Raw genomic sequence first — 12,282 nt, 5'->3', positions numbered from 1 at the left:
ATAGTGCCAAATATAACATTAGAGAGCCCTTCCTTCACAATCCAGCAGAGGATAGTCGAACAAACACCTACCTGACCAGCCACATGTTCTGGCGTGTACTCTAAACAAACAGCTCTTCACTTCCTAATTAAACCACGCCCCCACTCCCAGTCTGCGCTGCCTTAAAGTGACAGTAATTGTAATGGTATTATAAAGCACATTAAACGCGTTCTATATAAATCATGTCCCCTCTGACAATTTCCACTCTATAAGTACTGACACTACGTGATAATGCATTTAAAACCAGTTTTAAATGTTTTTGTCATACTTACAAAGGCCAACTTAATAATAATAATAATAATAATAATAATAATAATAAATCATACAACTTGATATAGCACCCCATAACATTTCACATAATTTTATAATTGTCAGTAATAAATGCAACCTAAACGTATGAATGATAGTATACTGTAGTACCTTGTCATGTGCTATAGTATAGTATAACAAAAACTACAGTACTACAGTTTTACAACAAATACTATGGTAGTGTCTTATACTATTGTATACTGTATTACCTTGTGGTGTATTAATTACTACAGTAGTAGTAATTATTATACCATAATACACTATTATACTACAGTATACTGTGATATACTATAATACACTATTGAATACTGTAGTACCTTGTAGTACAGTATTGTGCTTCTATTACTACTAATAATACTACTATTAATACTAATAGCAACAACTGACATTTACTTATACTAACTTACATACCATGACTAAAAATATGAACACATCTCCCATATACAATTACTAAGCTGCATACTTTTACATACTTTTCATGATGCTCCTATTCCAAATTATTATACTTCTGCTGTGTGGTTACAATCATAGTAACCTGCATAGCATTACATATTTTTGTCATAATTACAAAGGCCAACTTAATAATAAATCATACAACTTGATATAGCGCCCCTGTCATGGTCCCCTAACGCTCCCCCTCTATCCCCACTAGGGGTCACCATTTCCCTGCCTTCTCCCTGCTCACATCAATCAGTCTATTAACATTCCGGTCACCCATGTGCACCCTTGCTTCTATCCCTCTGTTCCCATTCGCCCTGCACCTCCCTACCTGGTTTCTGTTCCCCTTTATAATCCCCTCACTTCCCTCAGTCAGGGCGAAGTCTCGTCAGTGCTGCCTGCGATTCCAAGCCCTGTTCCTGTTCCTCCGACTATCGCCCGTGACCACGACCACGACCACGACCACGTCTTCGCCCAGCCCTTGTTTGCCGGTACCCGACCCACGCCTGTCGACCATCCCGTGATCCAGCACTGCATTTGGGTCCCCTGTTCCCGAGCCCTGTGACAGCCCCATAACGTTTCACAATATCAAGTGCAACCTGAACATATGACTGATAACAAATACTACAGTTCTACAACAAATACTATGGTAGATTCTTATACTATAGTATACTGTATTACCTTGTGATGTATTATACAGTGCATCCGGAAAGTATTCACAGCGCTTCACTTTTTCCACATTTTGTTATGTTACAGCCTTATTCCAAAATGGATTAAATTCATTATTTTCTACAAACAATACCCCATAATGACAACGTGAAAGAAGTCTGTTTGAAATCTTTGCAAATTTATTAAAAATAAAAAACAAAAAAAGCACATGTACATAAGTATTCACAGCCTGCATTCATCTTTCCCTCGATCCTGACTAGTCTCCCAGTTCCTGCCGCTGAAAAACATCCCCACAGCATGATGCTGCCACCACCATGCTTCACTGTAGGGATGGTATTGGCCAGGTGATGAGCAGTGTCTGGTTTCCTCCAGACATGAGTTCAATCTTTGTTTCATCAGACCAGAGAATTTTGTTTCTCATGGTCTGAGAGTCCTTCAGGTGCCCTTTGTCAAACTCCAGGCAGGCTGTCATGTGCCTTTTACTGAGGAGTGGCTTCCGTCTGGCCACTCTACCATACAGGCCTGATTGGTGGAGTGCTGCAGAGACGGTTGTTCTTCTGGAAGGTTCTCCTCTCTCCACAGAGACACGCTGGAGCTCTGTCAGAGTGACTATCGGGTTCTTGGTCACCTCCCTGACTAAGGCCCTTCTCCCCTGATCGCTCAGTTTGGCCGGGCGGCCAGCTCTAGGAAGAGTCCTGGTGGTTCCAAACTTCTTCCACTTACGGATGATGGAGGCCAGTGTGCTCATTGGGACCTTCAATGCTGCAGAATTTTTTCTGTACCCTTCCCCAGATCTGTGCCTCAATACAATCCTGTCACGGAGGTCTACAGACAATTCCTTGGACTTCTTGGCTTGGTTTGGTGCTCTGACATGCACTGTTAACTGTGGGACCTTATATAGACAGGTGTGTACCTTTCCAAATCATGTCCAATCAACTGAATTTATCACAGGTGGACTCCAATCAAGTTGTAGAAACATCTCGAGGATGATCAGTGGAAACAGGATGCACCTGAGCTCCATTTTGAGTGTAATGGCAAAGTGCAAAATTAAGTTTCCAATTTAGGTGTGATGTTAAGGAACCTGAAACATACTATATTGGGACCTGGAATAAAAAATTCTGCTGGGACTGCAGAGTCATATCTCATGTTGATTCCATCTCTTAATCAGTTAATAACTGAAACCCATTAGATAAAAAAAGCACATGTATAGCCTAAATTATTCAAAAAAGGAATTCATACCCAAAAATGAAAACACAAAATTTGGGTGGGGGAGAACTTGCAGACTTAAAATAGCAGTATTAGTAAAGGTGATGACATTGTTGTAACTAGCGGATTAAATAAATTAGATCCTGCTTTTTTTAATTCTACAAAAATAATCATTTTAGTCAAGCTCTTTTAGGAAGAGTAATCTCTTGGTAATGTATGCAGCTAGTATTATTTGTGCTAATCATAAGACACTGAACTGTGTGGATGTTGTGCAGAAAATCCCATACCTTACTCTTGACAAGTCCTACCTAGTGACATAGGCATGTGATAGGACTACAGTGTAACTGGGAACAAACTCTGAGGATTTTCTGAACATCAGAAGCTCTGTGCTGTAAAACATTTGGAAGAGCTGAAAAGATATAGATTTTATTAGGCAATATTTATTTAAAGTAAGGCCATCCTATGTTCAATTAATCTTTTAAAGTTATGAGATGCACTCACTGGGCCATTTACCATTTTAAAGGTCTATCTCGGTCTTTGTGGCCAACACTTAGGTTCATAAACCCTATATTAATGCTATAGTTTTTTCAACTGTAAAGGGTAAAAGCAGTTATCACTAAAGCCCCTTTTCCACGGGCACATCCGACCTGACCCGGAACCAAGCTGAGCTGGCCTGGTATGGGTCGGGTGTGTATCCACTGTAATACCCAAGCTGAGGTAAATTATGTCACAAGTTGTGGTGGGCGAGAGTTGCGTGCATGAGGCTGAAAGATAGTCTGGATTTTCAGATGCCAACAATGGAGGATCTCGAGAGGTTATTTTTGTATGTATTTTTTTTTTTTTTTTTACTAAATGGAAGCGAAAACCAACTTGCCTTGCAAACAAACTGTAATAGTGAAGCTGCAAAGACATAAATTAAAGCATATTCTCAAATGTGACAAAAACAACATATGAAAGAACGTAATGATTTCATTTAATTTCTTAGAATGTATCGTTTAGGTAGTCATTGAACCCTGGTAATGTGGAGTATTCCAGCATGCACTGAAACAGTCAATTTATATAATAATTATGTATAAATAGATCGATCTATATACAGTATAACATTGACAGGGAGAGTAGAAATCTCTTAATATAGAACTCGCTTAACGTGTGTACATACAACTTCACAAATTACATGACTGACAACATCCAGGCTGATGCACCAAAGATATTAAAAGCATAAGTATCTTGTTAAGCCCTATTGTAGCCAAAAGTGTGTTACTCTTAAGGTTGAACGAGCTTAATGAGGTTTACTATATTGGGCTTGTGAAGTTGATATTAATTGTGTTAAGTCTAATTGGTTAATAACAATAATAATAATTATCTTGTAAGTACAATATGCAGGGGTCGATCTTAACAGTAGCTCGTTAGCCAATGGCTAGTGCAGATCTCTGCGGGCCAGTACAGATTCTCTAGAACTAGTGCATAATGGCTGCATTCACGACACTCATACTTTCACAAGTCGGCACAGAATCTGCACAGACTCTTCTACAAACCTGTCCAAGTCACCCGTCTGCTTGAACTCAGCCGGAAAGGACGTCACCAGGTCACGCATCCACAGGCTTAAACGTCTGCACAGCCGTGCAGCTTCTCAAGTGGTACTGCGCTATTGCAACCGCGGCTGCAAAACGAGCACTTTGTGACAAAGACGTATGTTTCTGTCGGAGACGGACCTCAGTCCATGTGCAAGCGCCACCTAGTCAGGGGGTGTGAATCATGTTATGAAGGATATTATGAATGTCATGCTAACTATGGCGAAGTACAACAGAAATATAATATTTTAAAGATTGTCAGTTCAGCAATAAAATAATATGCATGTTTTAGTGGTGTACATATACATTTTAATCTAATTTTCACATATGCGCATTTGTAAGTTGCACACCTGGCAAGGAAATCCATAATACATACAAAATGTTTTATATGTGTATTTTTTTCAAATCACACATTTTAAAGATTCGAAACCAGTGTAAATATAATATTGTACAAAAAAAAAAGTTAATTGATTCGATCCGTATGTTAGTATTAACCCTTAAGTGTCCCAACAATGAGCCGGAATAAAACATTGTACAAATGTAAATTTATTTAAGGGTCGTAAAGCTATTTAAATAGCCCATTTTCTGATTACACTGTGAAGTATGAAGCTGGTGCAGCACGAAGGGAACTTCGAGTGCATGAACTTCTTCTGTGAATAGGACTGATTTCTCTCAAAACCGACTCCATGTTTGTTCTGCTCCAGACTAGGGATGGGCGGATCGATCCAAAGTATCAATACTTCCGATCCTGACGTTTCATTTTTCAGAATTGATCCTCACATAAAAATATCGATACCAGGTGCTTTCTTTAGCCAGTGTTTTTTTTTTATTATTATTAATTTTATGAAGCTAAATGTGTATCAGATATTGAAAAGTGAAAATAAAATGTAATGTAACACGTTGTTTAGGATAGGAACTAATTATTCCGCCCTCTGCCTCCGCTCCTCATATAGCTATACATATAATATTACAGTGGGTGCATGTACATATACACTGATACTCCGATACCCCGACTAAGGTTAATATCCGGCTATGTAAAAAGTAATGTAAACACCTTTATATTATATCTTTAATCGGGGTCTTAATAGCAGTAACACACCAAGATTTCTGCCCAACACTTTGATTAATCTGGGCATGTTATCAGCTTTGTCAGATTTCGATCTGTTTTTTAAATGCATTCATGTATGATTAGAAACCCCACTATTTCGCAGATCCCATGTAAACAAGGTTTTTTGTGTAATCGCGGTATTGCTGTGCCTGTAAACACTTCAGTTGAATTATTACCATAACCTGATTTTTTTTCTGGTTGGGGTTTTGTTCTGCATGTAAACGCACTCAATAGGCTGCTAGATTGGACCAGTGTTACCAGGTCCTCTCCTAGATTTCCCCCCAAACTGGTCCTAAAAATCCCCTAAATCAGAAAATTTCTCCCACCTTTCAGAGAAGGTGAAGTGAGGTTTTTCTTTGGGGGGGTGCTCTGATGAAGTGTGGTCCGGGGGATGGGGGGGGTTATGAAGTCAGGTCAGGGGAGGGGACTGGGTTGGAGGTACTGGTGAAGTGAACTCTTAATGAGAGCACAGAAGGGAATTTACAATAAGGAAAATAATCCCCAGTTTTTTATTTCTGCCCCGTTTCATATCCTTCCCCCCCCCCATGCAATGTTTCCCCCCATTCCACCCCCCCCCCCAATCTGGCAACCCTGGATTGGACACATTTTCAAACAATATCTGAATGCATTATATCAATTTTGTGTAAAAACTGATATGCATTGCACAGGATTTCTAAAACACAGATTATATCTTATAAAATGTTACTGTTTTGAAAGTAAAGATCTCAGGTTGCTAATCCCTTCAGGAATGATGTGGTGAATATAACTCTTATACCAGCCAGAACACTTGAACATGTGTTTTATAATTGCTGTTATTAAACAGAAAACAAAAAGAGAAGTCTGATCAGGTAGTTTATTTAATACTAATGCAAAGGCTTTCAAATATAATTTTTGATGTCTGCATTGGTATTGGTATTGGGATACTAGCCTTTGTATTACTTGGTATCGGATCGAAAAGAAAATCAGTGGTATCGCCCATCCCTACTCCAGACTGTAGTTCCAAAGCCAAAGCTGTCCACGCTTCGTCTGCACGGACAGTGAAGTCACGCGCAGACTCCCGTCTGCAATCTAGTCGGCAGAAAAGTGTAGTGAATGCAGCCATTATCTTACGTTTTAGAGCTGTTACGATTTGAAATATACAGATTTTTCGGCAATTTTTGCCATAAAACAGTTGACTTCATCCTCGGTACGCTACTTCTGGTGCACTATTTTAGCGCATACGCAATACCGAGCACGTGCTAGTGGTCACGTTCGGTTTGTGTTCTGCCGCCTTACTCCAGTAGTATTTTATATAGAAATGGACTGGAAACGATCACTACTCGCCACGTAATCGAATGTACCACTAGCAGCAGATGACAGAAGCCAAAAACCACAACACGTGTGTATAAATCCTCTAACAAAGTTGCATAGACCATAACTAAGCTACACAGTAAGTTAAAGCTAGGGTATGCAATCCTGAAAAGCCAGCAGTTAGCAAGCTTGTTTTGAAAGCATAGAGCCCGCCCTCGCTTCAGAGGCGTCTCCATAGCCACGCCCCCTATATCCCACATGCGCACACACACAGAGCAGAGTCTCAGCGCCAGGAGGAGAGACGTGTGGGTGGAATCGATCGTAAGTTTCTGATTACCATATGTCTCATTCATAGGTTAGACATTAGAATAATAACGAACGTAAACATCTTATTTACGGTTATTATGTTTTTAAAAATAGTAGCTGCGGCTCGCCTTCCATTCTCCCTCTCGCTCTCCACAGCTTCAAGGTTCCCGCGCTGATGACGTGTGATTGTCTTTGTGAACAAGTTGTGCGGCGGTATGCAAATATAGATTGACAGACAGGAAGGACATCCTATCATTACATTCGGACCGAATGCAATGATTGGTCGATCCTTTTTTAGTTCTGTCCCTTCCACAGAATATATACAGTGAGGGAAAAAAGTATTTGATCCCCTGCTGATTTTGTACGTTTGCCCACTGACAAATAAATGATCAGTCTATAATTTTAATGGTAGGTGTATTTTAAAAGTGAGAGACAGAATAACAACAAAAAAATCCAGAAGAACGCATTTCAAAAAAGTTATAAATTGATTTGCATGTTAATGAGGGAAATACGTATTTGATCCCCTATCAATCAGCAAGATTTCTGGCTCCCAGGTGTCTTTTATACAGGTAACGAGCTGAGATTAGGAGCACTCTCTTAAAGGGAGTGCTCCTAATCTCAGCTCGTTACCTGTATAAAAGACACGTGTCCACAGAAGCAATCAATCAATCAGATTCCAAACTCTCCACCGTGGCCAAGACCAAAGAGCTGTCCAAGGATGTCAGGGACAAGATTGTAGACCTACACAAGGCTGGAATGGGCTACAAGACCATGGCCAAGCAGCTTGGTGAGAAGGTGACAACAGTTGGTGCGATTATTCGCAAATGGAAGAAACACAAAATAACTGTCAGTCTCCCTCAGTCTGGGTCTCCATGCAAGATCTCACCTCATGGAGTTTCAATGATCATGAGAACGGTGAGGAATCAGCCCAGAACTACACGGGAGGATCTTGTTAATGATCTCAAGGCAGCTTATTTAAACTTGTTGTATAGATCAATCAGTACCAGTATATAAATAGCAGTAGTAGATTAAGTATTTGTAATATATTTTATTAATGTATTATGTATTTGTAATGTATTTAAACCTAGTAATAGGGTAGACTGATGCTACGTGATAATGAGTTCAATTAACTCCTCCCCTGACCTAGTTCAGCCCTGGGCCAGCACTAGGGCTGCGTCCCAAATCGCACACTTGCACCCTACACCCTTCGACAAGTGTACACTTCGCGTGACATTGTGCTAATGTCACAGAGTGTGCACTTCAGTGAGTGAGGGTGTAGGGTGTAGGGTGACGCTAAAAGCGCTCAATGGGACACACTTCAGCATCAGCATTCAGCGCCTTTGCCTTTGACCAAAAAGGTACCTATACGCAGTCTTTTCTTGTCATCTGTCTCTTTATTTAATTAAAATAATAATAATAATAATAATAATAATTTTGAACTACATTGTTCGTTAATATCACCTCCTAGTTTTATAGGATACTACTTCAGTAATTAATTGATTTTTGGGCTCAATCATATATTTAAATCATTTAAATATTATCTATGTATTATAATTTCCTTGATACATAATTTAACAATATATACAACTGTCTAGATTAGCATTAGCATTACATTGCATTTATATACACCCGCCGCTGCCATATTTTGCCAATTGACTTGTCTCCGCCTTTAACGCAACGAGTTCTGGGACTCAAACACTTTCGCATAAGTGTGCTCTTTTGTACACTCCGCCGAAGGGAGCATTGAAGGGACAAATAGCTCAATTAGGCTCCCTTCACTCGTTCCCTAAGGGATTGGGACACCCCTTAAGATGGCCACCGGAGTATTTCCACCCCACAAGGGAAGGGAACGAGGGAACAACTGTGCGATTTGGGACGCAGCCAGGTAAGCAGCAGGGACGAAAATTCACGGTTCCTGGTTCCAGGTTGGCGCGACAAAATTGACAGTGGGTAAGGTGCCAACCCACGCCAGCCTGGTTCCGACATGGGTTGGATCTGCCAGTGGATAGGAGTATAAAGGATTCTATAGCAGGGCTTACAACTTAATTGTAGAGCATAAAATAGAAATGTGCAGGACATAGGGGAATATGCAAAGGGTTTGATTTGCGAAGCTACCCTACACTGCTCCCCTAATAGACAGCTGTAGCTTGCATTTTACTTCCCTGTGAAATTGAAATTTACTTTTTGTTTTTGTATGCTTTTGTTTACAGATGTTTCAACTCCAGATGCACCTCGGAAGGCTGGAGGTAAAGGACTGGCCAATGGAGCTCTGCCAGCTCAGAAGCGGAATGGAATGGGTGGGGCTCAGTCAATGACTCAGAGGAAGAGGCTTCTTAAAGCACCAACCCTTGCCGAAATGGACAGCTCAGACTCAGAGGTAGTGCAGCAGTACAGTAGTGGAATAATGAGGGCAGGTTCATTTTATAGGTTTAATGTTTGTTTTTTCAGAGCTTGTTGCCTCAAACCTTAAACACTACATACCATTTTACACAGGACAGTGATCTGTGACAGTGGTCTATCAATCCTGTAATTTGTATTTTCCATTATAAACTGCAAATGTTGCCAAAATAAATATGTAGTCTCCTTGACCATGTATTTTTCTATGTGCTCTTCCTCACAAAACAAAATGTATCCTCTGAATTGTATTCTATAACACCTCCGTGAAGTTGGCACCCCATATAATTAAATAATCACCAAAACTATTCAATTAATTTGTGCTGTGTTTGTGCTGATTTGTGCCGCAAAAATGAACGTTTGTGCTGGTTTGGTCTTTGAGATATTAAGCATTCTTTTTTGGGCTGTTTGACGTCGCTCTCCACCCCATCTCTGTCAAATCGCTCCAAACCCGTGTCATTCGTTTGTGCTCGATTCGTGCCGGTTTGTGCCGTTAAAACAAACGCTGTAACTGTTTCCTTTCCTTAGATATAGCAAGAATGTTTTCGGGAGCGGTGACATCATTTTCCACCCCATGTTGTCCAAATTGCTCCAAACCGGTGTCATTTGTTTGTGCTTGATTTGTGCCGGTTTGTGCTGTTAAAATAAACAATATAAGTAATTCCCTTTACATAGAAATAACAAAATTATCTCCCGGATCTGAGACGTCAGTCATGCATTTACCCCATCTCGTCTAACGCACTAATTTTCTGTCGTTCGTTTGTGCTCTCGGTGCAGGTTTCTTACCGTCGCTGTCATTTTTTTTTTTTTTTTTTAATATTGACAGTTTGATCATTGACAGTAACTTCAAGCCTCAAATCCAAATCACATATGCCCTGCATCTGTGCTCGTTGTAGCACTTGTTTGAATTCACCTCATGTATATTGGTACTTAATATAATGTTGTTTGTGTTCTGGTCCATCGCTGAACCAAGTATTACATCTCGTTTATTACCATCATGTTTTCAGTGAATATATCGTTAAGGCCACTGCGTTATAATAACCGTTTGCTCGATTACTTAGTGTGTAACTTGATACAAGTGCAGCTTATGTTCACAATGGTTATTGCATTATGCAAGGACGATGATGGAATGATTGGACAGGATAAACAGTTTCATAAGAAATGGAGATAGTTGAAGCTTTTTATCTTCAAATTTGCCTCATCTCTGCTTGCAGTTCTCAGAGAAAGCTGCATAAACAGTGAAGCAAGTACAGGTGAGGTGTGTGTTTTATGTTTCAAATATTTTACAGTGGAGACCACTCATAGTGATCACGGTTATAGCGATCAACCGCTTATATGGATCAAAAAGCTTGGGACGAAATCGTTCCTATACAAATGCTGTTTAAATAATTTGCTTATAGTGATCAAGTACTCCGCTTATAGTGTTCATTTGGGTCTTTTCATACATTTCAACATATGGAGAAAATAAAACGACGAACCTGATCGTTATACTAAAAGAGTCAAAACATAGATTAGTCTTAATTTGATAGCTAGACAAATCTCATGCAAGTTAGTAAAAAGTTAACTTGGTTTTGGACAAAACCATGATCCAGGCATCAATTGACAAGTTTGTGAATTGACTTTTCCAGGCGGCCAAGAGCCGACATACAAAACAGAGGTATTGTTATGGCCAAATTGGCATTTGGCATTGATAGTCTACAGTTCACTATTTTATTTTTTATTTGATTGCACGTATTCACGTTTTTAAAACCACTCACTCTCGCTTTTATTGTATTTTCTATTTTTATTTTGAGCGCTCTTTTATAATTTATTTTGTTTCTCACGCCGCAACTCAGCCAAGGGCACAGTGAGACGGACGGTAATAGAGATTTCGGGTCCCCTGTGTTCCTTGCGGTAGGAGCTGTTAAACCTTTTGTACTTCTTATATTTTTATGGATCTTATACACGAGAGCAGCAGAGCCTCCAGAGGGGGAGCAGAGCAGAAATGGGCTTGGAGGCGTACAGTCGGGAGATGAGATAAAGACACCTGTCCTGAGTACCAGCCACGGAAGTGGAGACTGGTGCTCCGCCGGCTGTGCTGTTGCAATTATTTAGGAGCTCCTCTTACTCGACTGGTTGTTTCTTTTTTTTTCTGTTCGCCTTCTGTTGTGTTTTTGAGGTATTGCGGATGAAGGCGGGATTTTTATCAAGAGGCTCACCTACCGCTCGAGTGGAAGACTCGAGTGGGAGCTCTGGTGGATGAGTTCAGTATTTCATATGTTGTTTTAAATTCTTTTTAACCTTTGTATGAAATGTGGGAAGTAATTTTATTAAATTATTGAAACCCATCCCTTTGTACTGTTCTGCTGCAACTGGTGTGTGGACCCCTGGATAAAAAATCTTTGAAGAGGTATTTTTGTAGTTGGTTGTGGCTGCTCGGGGGTGTTGCAGCCCTAAGAGTCCTGATACTCAACAGCCGAAATTCAGGTGGCTAGTACGGGTACTTTTATAATTTTGCCTCGTCTTGCGCCCCTCCCCGGTTGACACGTTTTAGTTCCCGGCCAAAAGTAATAGTTTGATGAAATAACACCAACCATATGAAACCAACCTATGCTGGTTTTCTACTTGGCTGGTTTAACCTGGTTTCCCAGTCCGACCACTTGAAAAGTGGACAAACCCCTTTAAACCCAGCCGAAAGACAAGGCTGGTAGACCAGTTAAGATCAAAAAAACATCTTATGCTGTTTCTTTTTTTTTTTTTTCAGCACAGTATCATCTGAAATATCATTAATGTCAAATAACTTGGTAATTATGTTTAAATTTCAACATGTAATCAGTATTGAAGATTAAAGTATCAAGCAGAATGCAGCTTACAGCATTGCTATTTAAAGATGGAACAAAGAACAGACAACACCCAATGCTTGTGTATACTTTCAAATGCAAAGATGAAAAAGCTTCAACTATCTCCATTTCT

The 12,282-nt window shown here is 40.0% G+C and overlaps 1 protein-coding gene across 1 annotated transcript in view; it reads left to right on the top strand.

The window, feature by feature from the left end:
• The window catches only part of LOC136713414 (protein spire homolog 1), an 86,442-nt gene that overhangs the window by 65,289 nt on the left and 8,871 nt on the right, over positions 1-12,282 (top strand). The window contains exon 9 of the mRNA XM_066690480.1: positions 9,147-9,313. Within this exon, the coding sequence (XP_066546577.1) occupies positions 9,147-9,313 (167 nt within the window). The remainder of the gene's footprint in view (positions 1-9,146; positions 9,314-12,282) is intronic.

This window comes from Amia ocellicauda, chromosome 18 (genome assembly GCF_036373705.1).
Source record: "Amia ocellicauda isolate fAmiCal2 chromosome 18, fAmiCal2.hap1, whole genome shotgun sequence".
NCBI classification, from domain to species: Eukaryota; Metazoa; Chordata; class Actinopteri; order Amiiformes; family Amiidae; genus Amia; species Amia ocellicauda.
This window is presented reverse-complemented; position numbering and strand designations above follow the sequence as displayed.